This window comes from Carassius auratus, chromosome 37 (genome assembly GCF_003368295.1).
Source record: "Carassius auratus strain Wakin chromosome 37, ASM336829v1, whole genome shotgun sequence".
Lineage (NCBI taxonomy): Eukaryota > Metazoa > Chordata > Actinopteri > Cypriniformes > Cyprinidae > Carassius > Carassius auratus.
Window position 1 is genome coordinate 10,755,799 of NC_039279.1, and position 17,285 is coordinate 10,773,083.

Consider the following 17,285-nt stretch of genomic DNA (forward strand, 5'->3'; position numbering starts at 1 on the left):
TTGTAACGAGTGTTTATTTCAGTCAAAGTTGCTCTTCTATCAGCTTGAATCAGTCGGCCCATTCTCCTCTGACCTCTAGCATCAACAAGGCATTTTCTCCCACAGGACTGCCGCTTACTGGATGTTTTTCCCTTTTCACACCATTCTTTGTAAACTCTAGAAATGGTGAAATACTCAGACCGGCCCGTCTGGCACCAACAACCATGCCACGCTCAAAATTGCTTAAATCACCTTTCTTTCCCATTCTGACATTCAGTTTGGAGTTCAGGAGAATGTCTTGACCAGGACCACAGCCCTAAATGCATTGAAGCAACTGCCATGTGATTGGTTGATTAGATAATTGTATTAATGAGAAATTGAACTGGTGTTATAATCGTTATAATCCTTTAGGTGAGTGTATATATATATATATATATATATATATATATATATATATATATATATATATGTTTACCCTTTTTTCTAAAAAATTTGTTGTTTCTCTTTTGTAGTAAATGTATTTTTAATAACTGACTGAGGTTGTTACAATCTCTGAAATTACTATAAAAGTATAATAAAATGTATTCCAAGTGTTTTTATTCATTTCTTTTTCAGCGAACTGGTTTAACCACTTTACAAAGGCGGAGTAAATTCTACGAATCGGACTGATTTGTTAAACTGAATGAATTGCAGTTTTGTTTGTTGTCGGATCATCACACAAAGTGATGACTTTAGAAGACTTGTTATATCAAACAAACCACAGGAACCACGTTCATAGTGAATTTGTGTCATATTCAGTGTCATTTCTTGGCCAAGAATATGCAAGACATTAAAAACCTCTGATGTTATGCTCCATGAAATAAAAGTCAAATGGAACTAAATCAGAGTGAGTAAATGATGAAACGAATGGGCGAACAATCCCTTCAACATCATACAGACTAAATAAAGCTCTATCTTAGCTCATCCTAATACTTTGTACACAGTTAGCCTGATTCTTCCTTTATCTTTATAAGTTTTTGTCAAACAAACAAACACTGTGGCCATGAATTCATCCTGTTGTAATGTTGTAACGTGAACACTAGGGTGTAATGAAGATCATGGTTTAGCCCTTCCACAGACTTAATTCTTGCTGTCAGCTTATTTCTTTTTATTGCACATTATCCTTTCTTCTCCCAGAATCCACCTACACGTTCCCTTCCCTCCTTTTCTGCTCCTCTCCTCCAAAGCAGAGCTGGCAAGAGTTGCCAATACTAAATAAATCCATTTTTGATATTCCTACAGCTCTTTCTTCTTCTCTCTCCCTCGCTCAAGTATGCTCTCGCAATTCAGTTATGTTTAGAGGAGCTCTGGTGATTTATACAGTTCAAGATATTCAGCGTGCCCTATTTTTCCCTCTCCCTCCTCCCCTCGCTCGTCTAATGAAGTTAGTGTGGATGCAGCGGAGAGAAGTAGATTAGAGCTGAGGTGATGAGGCAGAAGGGGAGCCTCAGTCCTCCTGTACACGGGCCCGAGGAGGGGCTGCTGGGGTCGGCCGGGACGAATTCCCTCTGCTCCTGAGCTGGAGATCTAATTGATTTTTTGCACCCTGGGCCATCTGGCTTAAAGTGTGTTTCATTGTGTGTGTGTGTGTGTGTGTGTGTGTGTATGTGTGTGTAAGACAACAGATCTCTTCTTGAATCTGGTTTACGCTCACATTTGTTATTTAAAAGCACTGACTGCATGCTACTCTTTCAGTGGGGGATTCTTATTAAATCATTATGTGCTAGAGCATGTCTGTGACATCATCACCAAAAGTCATTGTGTTCCAGAAAAGAGAGCACATCATCACTATCTTCATTTCACCTGAGAATATGTTCAGCGAACACAACAACCAAGGTATCTCGTTTTAAAATCTGTTTGTCGATGACAATCAGAGATGTCTGAGATGATAAAAAAGCAGAAAATCTCATTTTAAATGAAAGTGGAAAGTAGTTGCGCTGTCTTCATAGATTTTTGAAAAACATTTTCCACAAAACTATACTTGTACTTCTACTTGTAGTTTGAAATTTTTTTTTTTAAATATGTTTTGGAGCCAAAAATTTGACCTGAAAAATATCTTTCAAAAATAAATATCTGAATTAATAAATGAATTAATTAATATAAAAAAAAAATTTGGTGGAAAAATGTTTTGTTGTTTTTTTTTCAAGTATTTCCACATTTACATTTTTAATGTAATATTAAATTAATTATATATATATATATATATATATATATATATATATATATATTGTATAGATGTACATAAATACTAAGACAAATACAAATTTAGACAATTACTAATTTAAACAAATATTTTATTCTTATTATTAATAGTATTATTATTTATTTATTTATTTATTTTTGCAGTGAAGCAGCTAATCAAATTTACAAATTTGCAAAAGCAAAAAGCTGATATGGAGATGCTATATCTTTAAGCTCCGTTTCTTCAGACGTGGTTAGTGAAATCATGTTACAGCAGTCATGTTGTTTGTCTTCTCTTACAGTCTCCGAAGGAAGATGCTATTACAAATATAGCATATATCAGCAACATCAGCATGTTACTGTAATAAATATTTGCTATTTGTATCTGTCTATTATAATATGCGTGTGTGTGTGTATTTCTGTTTGTTAGCACATGCGGTGCAGTGTTAATATTCAGCCCTGTGTATTCTCAGCTGGATCAGAATAAAATAGCAGGATCAGGTTAGGTCATACAAGGTTGAGTAAGGGTTTGCAGTCATTTGTACTATTTAAATAAACAGAAATGCAATTTCCACATGCAGCAAAGGCCTAAAATGAGAATCAGGTGCACTGCTGCACAGGTGCAAATGATTAGAAGCTCGTTAGAGGGTAAATGGAGGGGCACGGCCTTATATAAACATTAGAAACTTGTGGTCAGATTTGGTCTTAGCAGCTGAGGAGTGTGGCTAAATCATGCTGAGATCAAAAGAGTTTGAAAAAAGAAACTGCTGACGTTTGAGCAGCATTTCGAAAAGCCTTTCAAATGTTTGTCACTCCACTGTCCAAAAAGAGAGAAAAAAAAAAATCAGCTGGATATTTATCCAGCCTTGGTGGTCTAGCCCAACTGCACTGAAGTCACTGTCTAACCTAATGAAACATGTGATGTCAAGATGGGAAAAGCTACTCTTCATATCAAGCTATGGAAGACTCTTACAGCATTAGCGTCGCTAAGCAGTTGCTGAGTGTTTTTAGTGTGTTTGTGGCTGTGGATTACTGCTTATTGGTCAAAGAGCCTAAAAACAATATTTTTAGTACTTTGCATGCAAAGTAACTGATAAGCAAGCTCTTTAACTTTGTTCTACATGATATGCAATTAGAAGCATTCATCTAATGATGACTTTTAATGTGAACTTCTGCTGTGCTTATTCCACCTAGGAAAAAAGGATTTATTAAAATCAGGTGTGCTGAAACAATCCAATACAAGTCAAAATATTGATGAGGGAAGTGTCAGTGACTTTGTGAATGCATCATTAATCTTCATGCCTACACGAGGTAGAGTCCAGCACTCGGCTAAATGAACATGATTTTTAAGGAAAGGGTAATGTTTTGAGCACAGATGTTGGCTATTTGTCTTTGATTGTGCTATCTAGTAAATTTCCCAGGGGATGTTCTGTTCTCTCCTTCCATTCTTGGCTTGTTTCTGTGCTGTTGTCCATCAACTTTCAGCTACTGCTGGAAACGGGGCTCTCGTTTCATTCTGTGCACACATTTCCAGCATTAAGAGTGCTTTCCAGATTGTTCAGTGCTAAGTTGACATGGCACAAGGGTCATGAGATAGCTACTCTGATTTTAAGTACAGAAGTGAAGAGTGTTCTTCTAAAATTGCATTAAAACGGAAACATCCAGGTGCCACAGAGCTCAAGAATATTCTGGCTTCTGCTTTAACAAAATTATTTATGGCAGTTTGACACATAAAACACAGTGAGTCTATATTGCATACAGCAGAGGGTTAATCATGCATTACATCATTTTCAGACTTAATAGATTCATGTTTAGTTGCATTAATAATTCGTGCTCCCAATCCAAAAACCCACATGGCAACCTGATCCTCATCGATGGTTTTGGTTGGTGTTGAAGGATTGTATTCACAGTGAACGTCTCTGTATTTCCAATTTCACAATGTGACTAAATTCATGAAAAAATCTCAGGTTTATAGGTCTTGTAAAAAATAATCATGTGATGGAAATATTCTAGAAAAGCTGTAAATGTTGACTTCTTGAAGTATTTTATTGTGAGATGGGGGGGTCATTTAAAAAAAAACAAACAATCAAACAAAAAGCTAGCACTAAAAAGGTTAAAACAGGGACATATAAAATACTTTTTTGCCTTGATGTAGACAAAGAGAGTTACAAATTGGCACAATAAAAAAAAAAACAACACAATGATGATGTTTTGGCTTCATTAAAAGGGCAGCACAGTTTCATGGCGAAGGACAGTCTTTTGATACAACAGCAAGGACTCATGCGTGTATATCATACAATTCAGTAGCTTCAAAGTATAGTGGGGTAAGAGACAATAACATGAAAGTGATGTGTAAAAGCTAACAGCTCTGATATAGTTTAGGGGAGTTTTTTGTTTTTTCAAACAATGCATTTTGAAAATTTGAAAATAATACTTTTTTAGAACACTTTGAACTGCTAGAGTTCCTTCCCCAGCTTTGATTTCATTTATCTTCGAAATTATTCTTCATACTAAAATATATTATTGTATTAATACAAACTACAGTATTGTACACTACATTGTGTAATAAATAACCATAAAGAAAAAATACAAAAATAAGACACATAAATATAAAAGGTCTCTAAAACTAAAAATGTAAAGTTATACTGGTGAAGGATGTGAGGGGTAATACTGCCTTTACAGAAAAAAAAACAAAATGACAACAACAACAAAAAAACATTACATGATTTTCACTGAAACAAACAACAATGAAAAAAAACTTCATTACAAACGAGACAAAATTAATACTGATGGGTAAAAAGGCTGACGGAAGGAAACAAAAAAATTCTTCATTGATCATATCTGCCTACATTTGTTACCTGAAGAAAAATTATCGTGCAGCTAAAGATAACAAGAGAAACAAGTGCACCAAACAGCGGAAAAATACTTCAAGGCTGAAAAAAGAGCTGCTTTTGTCTCCTTTTTGCTCATTGATCGTCTTTCCTGAATTCTTGATGCAGTGTAGTCCTTACTGGATTGATCAAAAAAAAAAGAGGCAGTCTTGTCCTTAAGTCAGGACTAGTGGTTTAGGTGCAAGGGGTCCAAAATTTTGCTACCAAAATCAAGAGACAGCATGAGCCCCACGCGAGTGTGCTGCACAGCACTGTCCAATGGCACTTCCAACATGCATGTTTTTGCATAAGGGTGGATGATGGGTGGGGAAGGGACTGATGGCGAGCACCTGGAACGTCTAAAACCAGCTGTCCGGGATTACTACGTTTTTTCTTTAATGTCATGGCTTTTTGGGATTCATTAAAGCCCTCCCACCATACCCACATCAATCTTTTAACATTTTAAGGCTCACAGTCCTTCTTGAAAAGAGACTAGAGACAAATGTTGTGCTAGCGAGCACTTCGCATGGCTTGGGGAATAACGTCTGGGGCGCTAATACTGGAAGGTAGACATTAAACAACACAAGGCCATAGGTGTTCCGTAGGTAAACTGGGAATATGGTAGTGCACAGGATACTTTTTTTTTTTCAAATGCAAGAAAATACTGAGTTTCGTTCAGTGGCAATAAAAACGTATAGAAATCTCTCTCTCCCAACTGTACAGTTTTTGAGGGTAAACCGAGAGTGACAAAAAAATTAGTAATACTGATTAAAGAAATTGACCCAAGGCGTTTTAGTAATAAAACATTATTAGCCAAAACGTGTATCGCTTTCAGTTTGTATATGCGTCATTTTCTTTTTTGTTTTGCTCATTAAACTTTGCATTTATACAAACTATACTTAAAACACTGGAAATTGTCTTTATGTGGAAAAAGTAACTATTTCGTATTTATCAGGCACACCTGGGGGTTTATACACAGTAGTGGGTTTAAATGCAGCGTAAGAGCGGTCACGCGCTCTTCCTCATCTCATTCTCGTCTTAACGCAGTCAGTTCTCAGGAAGACGGAGAAACATCTGCGGAGAGAAAACGTCCTTTTTGTTCCTTCAAATCAGTAACTTTGTAAAACAATGTCTTAAGGAATAAGGGTCGTAAAAACACAGTTGTGGCTTCTACTTCACTTCACGTCTCCATTCATAGTGGCTGTGTTTTCTTCATTTTCAATCCTTCTCTCATCATCCTCTGGGTTCTCTCTTTCTGTTGTGTCCTTCGTGTGTTCATGAGTTCCTGTGTCCATGGCCTCCTGCGCCGATTGCTCCTCCTCTCCGTTTTCGTCTTCACATTCATCCTGCATTACTACGACTTTCAGCGTCTGTCCGTCATTTTCCTCACTCTCGCCTTCCTCGTCACCATCTTCTTGTTCCGCCCCTTCCATCCTCTCTCCTTCCTGGTCTTCATCTGCTCCCTGGTCGTCTTCATCTCCCTCCTCTCCAATCTTGACCACCTGAATCTCATCCTCGTCCACTAAGCTCCCCGAGCCTATATCATCCTCCTCCTCGCTCTCATCCTCTCTGGTACTACTCCCCCGCTCATCCGAATCCAGGTGGGAAGGGGGTGAGGTCGCTGTGCTGCCCGTTTGAGGCTGCCCCTCTCCAGTATTGTCCTCTTCCTCGACTCCCTGGCCTAGACCTTGACCTTTAGCCTCTTTCTTACAGTAGGAGTATCGGTGGTTCATGTGTTGTGAGTAGGAGCCAGAGTGGGAGAAGCGTTTTCCACACTTGTCGCATTGGTACGGCTTTTCTCCGGAGTGCAGGCGCAGGTGTTCTATTAGGTGGTGCTTGTGTTTGAAGGCCTTGCTGCAGATCCCACATTCATGAGGCCTTTTTCCTGCAAGAGATGAATTTACACTTCATTAGTGTTTACCTTGGAGTACTTCTCATTACCTGAGTATACAGAGGCACCCCAAAAAAAATCTGCGCAATTGGAAGTTTCATCCACTGGAAGTTTACGATAAATGTTTGTCAGCTGATCGAAATGTGTGATATATTAAATGGACTAATTTTCGTCGAATATATCCATGTTTTAAATAAGCGCAACTTATAAAGGGTCCCAACCACGAAAAAAAAAAAAACATTCTTGAAATCTCTACACGCAGCACTTAAAATCCCCCCACACCCAGCATCCAACCCTGGATCTTTAAGGCATTAAGAATTGCGTTACTTGTTATGTAGCCATGGACAATAAAACCAAACAATGAATCAAAACAAGCTGTAGTGCACAAGACAGGCCAGTTCCACCAAGGCTTGGAAGTTTATAAACTGTGGCATTAGACAAAAAAAAGAGAGAGAGAGAGAGAGAGAGAGCGAAAAGACAGCCCAACTTGTGGTTCAAGGCGCTGTGATGCCATTTGGATGAGTGCTGCTTACTTTTTGGCCAGGTATCTTAACAGTGAGAGGGGACCGGCTCTTGGCTTCACTAGCTTCTCATGTTTTTAAAGCAAAAGAGGGAGGGAGGAGTGTAAATTACTAACAGAGAACTGATGCAACAGCCTGGGTTCGGTGTGAGAAGGTAATGTATTTGGCCAGCGAATGAGGAAAAATAAGTCACCGCACCCTCCAACACGTGTACTATAACAGTGGTTGGAACTCGAAATTCAGTCCTGTTCCCTGTGTAATAGGTAAAAATCCTGCAATACAATGTATTCGGTCATAATTTCCCCTTCAGTATCACTTCAAATCATATTTTTATGAATGCCCAGTCATTTACATATGAAGGAACACCTAAAAACAGGCTAAACTGCTTTCCTTACGCCTACTTTCTTCCCCTTGAGTCTAAGAATCCCACCTGTGTGTTCATATTTATGGCGGAGCAGTGAACTGCTCTTCTGGAAGATTTTGTCACACAGGTCACAGGCGTACAGGCCACTCTCCGTCCTTTTCATCTTCTTCCTCGTCGGCCCTGAGTCTGAGTCTGTTTGTTCTTCCAATGTTGAGGTGACCTCTGAACCCATTTCCTGTTTCTCTTCCTACATTGTGAGAAAAAGCAGATCATTCTGATTTGAAATAATACTACCAAGGTAGATTTGTATGCACATACCCAGCTAAAATATACACGTTAGTTTGATGTTAGTTTGAGGCTAATGTTGGGAACTCCTGCTAACATGCAGTGAGTGTGGGGTCCTCACCTTGATGCCATTGACGTGTATAACATTCTTCTGTGGTGTGTCGTTCCCTGCTGGGCTGGAGGATGTAGTGGTGTAACTGTAAGTCAGCTGCGGAATCAGGATGGTCTGTTTAGTGGTGGTAAGTGCACGGAGACATTGCGCTTGTCCCTGGTCAGTGATAGCCAATAGGGTGGGCAGTTGAGTGGTCACGATGTTAATGGGATTGGCACTTGGTTGGCTGGCATATATGGCAGCATTGGTGCTTGCATTGCTGAGCAGTTCCTTTGTGCAAGTTAAATTCAGTGGCTCCTCTTGAGCCGAGTAAACAGTGTTTACGTGACCGCTAGCCACAGCAGCTGTAGCAGCAGATTTTGGTAGCGACAAATCGAGAGGTCCCTCGCCTTCCTCAAGAGTCCTGGCTGGGACAGGACCATCGGCCGATAGGTTTAATGGTGATGGGGATGTAGGGACACTCTCGATCCCATTCTCCCTAGCTGCTAGGCCCTCAGCTGGGCTACAGCATTCCCTCTCTCCTTGCTCCTCTGAGTTAATTTGCTTATCCAGCTCTGGTCTGGGTGATTCACCTCTAGTCCCATCCAAATCCCCAGGAGTGGTCTGCTCATCCTCAGCTAGGGGGGAGGAGGGATCTAGAGATATCTGTCCCAACTGCATCTTCTCAAACCACTTCTTCACCACCTCTGCTGGAAGACTGACAGACTCGGATATCTTTGCCAGCTCCTCCTTGGTGGGCTCGTTGTAAGCCTTGAGCAAGGTGAGAAGGTTCTTCAGGGTAGGCTGGCCAGGACACAGTCCTTCCTCTAAGTCTATCTTCCCATCAAGGTTTTTCCCATTTACCCTGTGTCCATCTTTACCACAGTGCTTAAGTGTTGTGTCATTGTGTAAAATGTTTTTCTTGTCCACAGTGATGGTGGTTTTGTCCCTATTAGTCTTGACCGTCAGGTCCTCTGGCAGCTTCTGTGCCTTGCAGGCTTCAGTGTTCAACACCAAAGGTTCCTTCTTTGGACTTTGAAGAAGTGCTTGGGCCTGTGAAGGGTCAAGACTGTAGTTGATGTAGATCTTCGCAGTGCCATCCTGATCTAAGATGGGAAGACTAATGGCCTGTATGACTTGCTGGGTTGCTTGGGCAATTCCCACCCCTCCTGCTCCAATGATTCCTGTCCCTGCTTGCTGCCCCTTAGCTTGCGTGCTTTCCAGCACTTGCCTGATGATGTTCCCATCCACTGCCACCTTCAGCACGTTCTGTAAGTCCCCCAGGTTGATGCTGATTGGGGATACTAGACCCACTGTTGGGAGCACAACAGCCTGTACAGCACCCTGAAGAGGGGCTGCCGCCCCACCCTGGAACATGCCATTTATTCCTCTAGCAGATGGGGCCACCACCACAGGCTTGTACTCATAGTCCAGTGGCTCAGACTTGATCTGTGTCAAGGGAAGCTGTTCCTGAAGGGGTTTGCTATTGTCCAGTTTGTCTCTGACTTGGACACGGGCCGTGGGGGAAGAGGTTGGCAGGGATGGGGAAGAGCACTGAGGGGTCTTAGCAGCCCCGGTGGCGGGAGAAGTTTGCGGCCGCCCGTTTACTGAGATGAGGCCAATGCACTTCTTACTGCTGATGTGGGAACTGTAGGACCCTGAATGAGAGAAACGCTTCTTGCAGTTGGAGCACTCATAAGGCTTTTCTCCTACATAACACACACAATAAACAAATGAGGAAACCAACAATTCACATATTGCTTTTACTGTTAAGGACACATTGTGTGTTTCAGATCTGTAATGATCAAGACTGGTTGGTAAATCTCAAGTAAATAGAAGCGTCATAGGTTGTCCTCAAAATAAACTACAAGGATAACTACTACAGAAAGGATTTTTATTTTTTTTAAACTGTAAAGACTATAAGAATAATGTGCAGTGTTTAAAGGACAAACTCTCTTAGGAAGCCTTTGACAGCAAGTACTATAAGTACTTTGAAGTACTTGAATGTTGAATTGCCCTACAACTTTGTACAAAGTGAATGAATGCACACACATATGCATCCTTGCAAACAAACACACATACACAGAGGCACTGCAACATACACTACTCTAGCATATTTCAAGTAGTCCTCACCACTGTGGATGCGCAGGTGTTCTTTCAGGTGGTGTTTGTACTTGAAGGCTTTGCCACATTCAGTGCATTTAAACTTTCGATTCCCTCCTCCACCTGACTGAGTAACATGCCGCTAAAAATGTAAGAGAGAGTGTGTTAAAATCGGATGAACAATACTGCTGTAATTTATCTGTAAGTGTAAAATCTCACAAGAGGTGTGCTTGATTTTTAACAATATGCACTTAATGTAATATATAATGACAACATTAATATTTACAATTTACATCTTTTGGTAATTTTCAGTAAAGGGGGTCGCACACCGGACGAGAAGCGCAGCGCCGCGTCGCGTCGCGCCACGTCTTTAAAATTCGAACACATTATTCTCTATGTGAGTACACACACCGGCGGCGCCATTCGGCTTCTGTCCGCGGCGCCCAGCTACGACTCAGAACGCTGTTCAAATTTCTGCCGCGCCACAGAGCGCCATCCGCATAGTTTTATATTAAAAAACCCAGATGTTATAAACTGAAACTGAAATTAAAGTTCAGTACACTTGTTTCATTCAAATAAAACATTACAAAGTGTTTGGTTACGTTTTCAGCAGCACAGTTGCCTAGACAACAGATACAACAAAACAATAACAGACTTATTATAATAACACAGATTCTTTTCATTAATTAACGTTAAAAACTCAGCTTTTATCAATTAAAATCATATATTTAAAATTAAAATAATAGATGAAGTTAAAACTCTCCCATCTTGCTGCGAAATTGAGCTCACGCATATAGAATGTGCGCGTCCAGTGTGCCATACCTCGAGTTGTCCTACATGTGGCGCGACGCGACGCGGCGCGTCTCGTCCGGTGTGCGACCGCCTTAAGTATTGCACGAGTAATTTAACCCTTGTCCATTACTAATGTGTTAAATTCAACCATTTTGAGTCTGATTTTAAATATTTGCCTTTCACTACAACACACAACATTCTAAAATTGTTACCTTTCTCCCCCAGTTGGCCTCTAGAAACCATTTTGATCACTTTACATTTAACACGATTAACCAAAATGTATTTAAAACAAACTTCTTACAAACTTTCCAGAATAAGGACAGAATACCTGTTCTCGGCCAGCTTTGTGTGCAGTCATGTGTCTGTCAAGCTGTGTTCGATAGGCAAATGTGTAGCTGCAGAGAGAGCAGCTGAAGTTGTCCTCGCTCTTCTCGTGTCTGTATTTAATGTGCTCCTTCAGTGAGGTGTAACGCTTGTAGCCACGAGAGCAATAGGGACATGTAAGAAGCTGAGAAAATGAGTCTGGCGTGCCTGAAAGTGAGAGAGAAGAGAGTATATTACATTTTTAGTTTTAGTGACTCCTTTTATCTCTCTATCTCCTTTACTTCCTTAAAAGCATATATTTGAAACATGAAGAAAAACAAAGTTAACTATAGTTACAATAATTTACTGTGTTATTCAAATATATCTGAAGAGGTGTGCAGGTAGACTAATGTACTGTAAACAAGGGATTCCAGTTGCATGGATTTCTGGCATAGACGATTATCTGTGAAATGTGTGTGTGTGCATACAGATATGGATCAGTGCACTGGCAAATGAGAATATGAGAGTTAGGTAAGGATCTAGGTAAGGAGAGTTAGGATCTTTAATGTGTGACACTTCCCATCCTGAAATACTCCAGCATGAAGAGCTGAAGAACAGCAGCCAACATAAAAAGAACAAGGATTGGCAGCTGGGTAATCAAAGAAAGCCATGGTAACAAGGCAAATAATTACATGGATAAACAATGCATTTCATAATTAAAAGGAACAATGAATAACAGGCCAGAGAAGGTTCGACAGTGCATGTTAACAAAATAATAATGCCACGGTTGACACATCATACACTGTCATAATTTAATAACTTTAACTGAAATGCCATTGTAGTACATACAAATTAAGATGCACTACTGTCATATTTCACAAACCAGATGTGTAAATTTAAGGAAACACTTATCTATCTTATATATCTTGGTCAAAATTGTCAGACAGGTTTCTGACCAGCTCTCACACAGGTAACATATTACCTGTTAACAGGTAACATATTAACCTTCTCTCTCTGTTCAGGTGAAACATTCTGTCTCTAACACCGCAACAGGGATGTGAGAAAGTAGCTCAGGTATGGGAGATTTGCACAGGTGTTTCAGGTGTAACAGAAATCATTTCAGAGCCATTAGTGGTCAAGGAGAAGTGTGGCGGTTGTGTCGCTCTCCATATGTGGGTTTCGAACGGCATGTGCATACAGTTGCAGGAAACAGATTGTGAACGCTTGTGTCTTCTGAATAAATGTCTCAAAAAACAAGATATTAACAAAAATACACTGATTAAGAATGAGCAAGATGAAATTGTGAATTTGCTATCCAGAAGAAGCTTTGTCTGATGTTAGCCTTGCTTTTATAAAAAAAAATTCAGCGCGTAAGATTTGTTGACCCAGAAATCCATCGCAAACCCAAGGGTTCACATACTTTTGCAATTGCATTTATATTCATCTTGCGTGATGTTACCTGATGAAGTGTTTACGATGTGTGTGTGTGATGCGTGCATGTACCATTTTCATCATGTCCGCTGGTTTCTGGCGTGCCCTGTCGCGGTTCGTCTTCTGGAGCCTCCGGGAAGATGACGGTCGTGTCTCCTTGCTGGAGCATCTCCTCAACCAAAGCATCTCTGCTCCTCTCATCCTCATCTGACACACACTCCTCTTTCACTGCAACACACACAAATACACACTTACACTGATGCTCACCGCTGGGTCTGTGGACAGAATATCAGGCATATGATACGGCCCAATGCACAATAAAAATATAAAGGATGAGTCATTTGAAAGAGAGCAAATAACAGCCAAAATACTTAGTGGTGACCCACTATTAAACAGTACATTAGCTAAATACTCTAAATAAGCTTTAAATACATAGTTTCATGTACATGGGTATGTAAACCCACAAAATAGTCCTGTATTGCACATTTACCTATTAAAAGCAATTGAAAAAGAAATGACTCTGGTGCATCTAATTCAATTTTGGGCTTAATGCACAATCTGAGCTGAACGTCCCCATTAAACAAGCTTCTTTAATTTGAGAAATGTTCTCTAATTCTCTTTTGCTAACAAAGGAAAGATTGGCTGAACTAACGATTGCAAATGAACAAGTAAAGGCTTCGGGAGAAACCCAGCTCTCGGGCGGCAGACTGTGCCTTAGCAATGTGCTCTCTCATGCGTATGCCGAAAATGAGTCCGCAATGTCAGCAATTACAACTAATGGCATTTGCTAGCGAGTCAAAACAACATTCGGAAACACCTGAGGACATTTGTGCATTTGTGTGTCGGAACGATTTAGGGGATCCTGCAATCTGTTCGGACAAAAACAAAATGAAGAGGTGTTTTTTTGTTTGTTTGTTTTTGTTTGTCAGTGTTCTGTCGCTCGTTCTTGCTCTCTTTCTCAGCAGCTCTTTTTGTAGTGCACTCTTCTCTCGTCAGCAGTGATGTCTACATAAAGGACACTGATTTACACCAACACTGTTTATTTGTCTGATGTGTAGATTTTTCTCACCACAGTATAGACGGATGTCCTTGGTTCTGTAGAAAGATGACACATATCCTGTCATCAGTGTTGTTTTATTTATTTTTATAATCATTTTTTTTGTCACTTTTGTTTTTTAAAATGTATATTTAATTGTCAATAGTTATTCGCTATTATTTAATACTAATTCATTATTTCCCATTAACATTTTAATTGTAAAATTTGCGTTATTTTTAATTTATTAATAAATGTACATTAATGAATTATAAATGTATAAAACAAATTATTTTAGTCCATTACAGAGCGCCGCATATGACATGCAAGAAAAAAAAAAAAATAGTGTGCACGATTTACTAATTCGTTCCCTAAATGTACTAAAACGTGCACACGATTACTATTGCTTTCCCTCGATTTGCTATTGCGTTCACTCGATTTGCTAAATCGTACGCACAATTTAGCAAATCGAGGAAACGAATTAGTAAATCGTGCACACAATTTATAAATCGAGTGAACGAAATAGTAAATCGAGAGAATGCAATATCATGTGCACGTTTTAGTACATTAAGGGAACGAATTAGTAAATCGTGCACACAATTTATGAATCGAGTGAACGAAATAGTAAATCGAGGGAACGCAATAGTAATCATGTGCACGTTTTAGTACATTAAGGGAACGAATTAGTAAATCGTGCACACAATTTATGAATCGAGTGAACGAAATAGTAAATCGAGGGAACGCAATAGTAATCATGTGCACGTTTTAGTACATTAAGGGAACGAATTAGTAAATCGTGCACACAATTTATGAATCGAGTGAACGAAATAGTAAATCGAGGGAACGCAATAGTAATCATGTGCACGTTTTAGTACATTAAGGGAACGAATTAGTAAATCGTGCACACAATTTAGCCTACTATTTTTTATTTTTTTTTTTCATGTCATGTCATGTGCAGGGCTCTGTAGTCCATTCTACTCTGATTGAAATGCCATGACTTTAGTTTATGGTGATGTCCATAAATAGAAACGTTTATTAATTCATTACATGCATCCAGTGTTTAACATGAATCAAGATTAACAAAATACAAATGAATCTAAAAACATTTGAATGTATTATTAATATCTTGCAGTGTTATAGTTATCTCATTGTATTTAAGTTATTTTTTTCATTATGATAAAATGATCCCATGTTGATTTAAATCTGGTCAACAAACATTTTTGTCAGTAATCATGTAAGCAGGTACAAGAATAAGAGTAATAGAAGACTTATTTTACTGATTCATTTACATAACTACGTTCTTGCCATTTACAGATACAGACAGAAAAGAACATGAACTCTCTGAAAAAGATCTACTTCATTAAAATGACCGGATATCATGATCTCCAGTGATTTAAATGGCAAATGTTTCAGTAGGTCCCTCCCAAACATTCTTGTGTGGTTTAAATTGTGTTGAAATCTGGGTGTAAGATGTTCAGCTAGTGAAGGAACAGATGATTACCAGAGCTCTTGCTCCGAGCTTTGCCCTGCACTACCCAGCCATCACAGCACGGTGTTGTCAAGACATCACAACACAGCTGTAGCTGTGACAATCTCACATTATAAGTGATCCAGAGATAGACACATGAATGTTAGTGGGGCTTGATGAGAGTGTCTCCTTCCTCATTCTAAACTCTGATCTACACTACAACGTTTCTAAGAAACATACATTACACCTCATTATTAATGTCCTGTGACATCTTGTGCGAAATAATATCCACTCAGGCCTTACAATAAAAATCGTTGACAGAGGCGGACAGATAGTCTTGTGATTGTACAACAAGCTTCAACTTTCTTTAAAGATAATTAAGATACTTCTTGTTGTCTAAGCTCAGTTAAATAGCTAACACGTTTATATGCATGTATAAGATCATGTATGACATCCTGAACTTGTTAAACACATTAAAGGGTGAAGTCTTATGAAGTGTAAGAGTGTTATGTGACCGGCTTCGTTTGATTTGAGGATGACGCACTAGTTAGAATATTAGAACTGGGTCACATGAGAGTAAATCTCAGCCAGTTTACATATTTACTTTAACACAGATGATTAAGTAGAGAAAATGAAGACATATGCACATAATATCTTGTGAGGTTCTGTATAGTTCCACTATCCATTAAACCCACTAATAAAACCGTTACGGGTGAATATAGCATTATCACTTAAGCTGAATGTAAACCAATTCATGTGACACTATAGACGAGTAATGGCTGAAAAGTGTTTATATTCATATTATATTTCACATATTTTATGTCAGAAAACAACTGCAAACGCTGCAAATATATCTCATCGTTCAAACAAGGTTTGTGATGAGACCATTCCATCTACATTTAGCATTAATGTTAAGAGCATTTTAAAACAAACATTTAAAAAACAGCAAACTTTGAAATGACTAGTTAGGGCCCGAGCACCAGTGGTGCCAGGACCCGCTTGGAATTGCTCCGTTTATTAACTTTGTTTTCTGTTTATGATGAGAGCATTTTGATTATAATGTACTTGTACACGTTTATTTATTTTATATGCTGTTTGTGCAGCAGCAATATGTTTTAAATACTCATAGCACCATATGGGCTTTAGTTCCTGTACTTGCTTGCAGCAGCAGCGATAATCTACAGATACAGCATTAACCAACAGAAGAACTATTCCGCCACGACCAAATACATTAACATCGTCATATCCACTACCATGCTAAAATCTTCCTAGAGTTCTCATTATAGAAATATATGTATAGTCCAGACCTCTGTTGGGAAGGTAATAAAGAGACTGGACCTCTTGAAACTTTAATTGAATAGCCCTGGTATAATCCCTAAGCCAGCACTACATTTCCCAGAATTCACCAGTTTCACTTTTCCTGATTAAAGTTCTGGTGAGATTTCCACTAGGAGTCAAGCACTTACAGCACTGTCCCAAATTACCAATTTCGGTAGCACTTTATTTTACAGTCCTGTTCCTCATGTACATACTATGTACTTATTATAGTAATTACAATAACTATGTAATAACTAGGTACTAACCCTGAACCTTACCCCTAAACCTAACCTTACCCCATTGTAGTTACCTTGTGTTACCAGACCTTTCTTAGATAAATACACTGTAAGTACACTATAAGTACATGTTAGTACACGTACGGTAAAATAAAGTGCCACCCCAATTTCTCCATCACCATATCCTCATGCACTTTAAAGGGCTCAGGAACTGCATTTTTTTTTATTTTTTACTTTTTTTTATAATGTTCTCTGAGGGTTCGTATACAACATAATAACATAATAATAGTCAATTTTCTATCCTGTTTTTGAGCCTTTCTGCAAAACAGTCTGTTTTTACAGGCGGGGCACATTTAAGACTTAAGTAAATGCCCACTGCTA

At 39.0% G+C, this 17,285-nt stretch overlaps 1 protein-coding gene across 3 annotated transcripts in view; it reads right to left on the reverse strand.

The window, feature by feature from the left end:
* Positions 1-4,226: 4,226 nt before the first annotated feature.
* The window catches only part of LOC113056169 (zinc finger E-box-binding homeobox 1-like), a 58,264-nt gene continuing 45,205 nt past the window's right edge, over positions 4,227-17,285 (reverse strand). For all 3 annotated transcript variants that reach the window (XM_026222733.1, XM_026222734.1, XM_026222735.1), the window contains 6 exons: positions 12,923-13,078; positions 11,445-11,647; positions 10,355-10,466; positions 8,252-9,930; positions 7,912-8,092; positions 4,227-6,954 (listed from right to left, as the gene is read on the reverse strand). In XM_026222733.1, the coding sequence (XP_026078518.1) occupies positions 6,245-6,954; positions 7,912-8,092; positions 8,252-9,930; positions 10,355-10,466; positions 11,445-11,647; positions 12,923-13,078 (3,041 nt within the window). In that variant the 3' untranslated portion in view covers positions 4,227-6,244. The remainder of the gene's footprint in view (positions 6,955-7,911; positions 8,093-8,251; positions 9,931-10,354; positions 10,467-11,444; positions 11,648-12,922; positions 13,079-17,285) is intronic.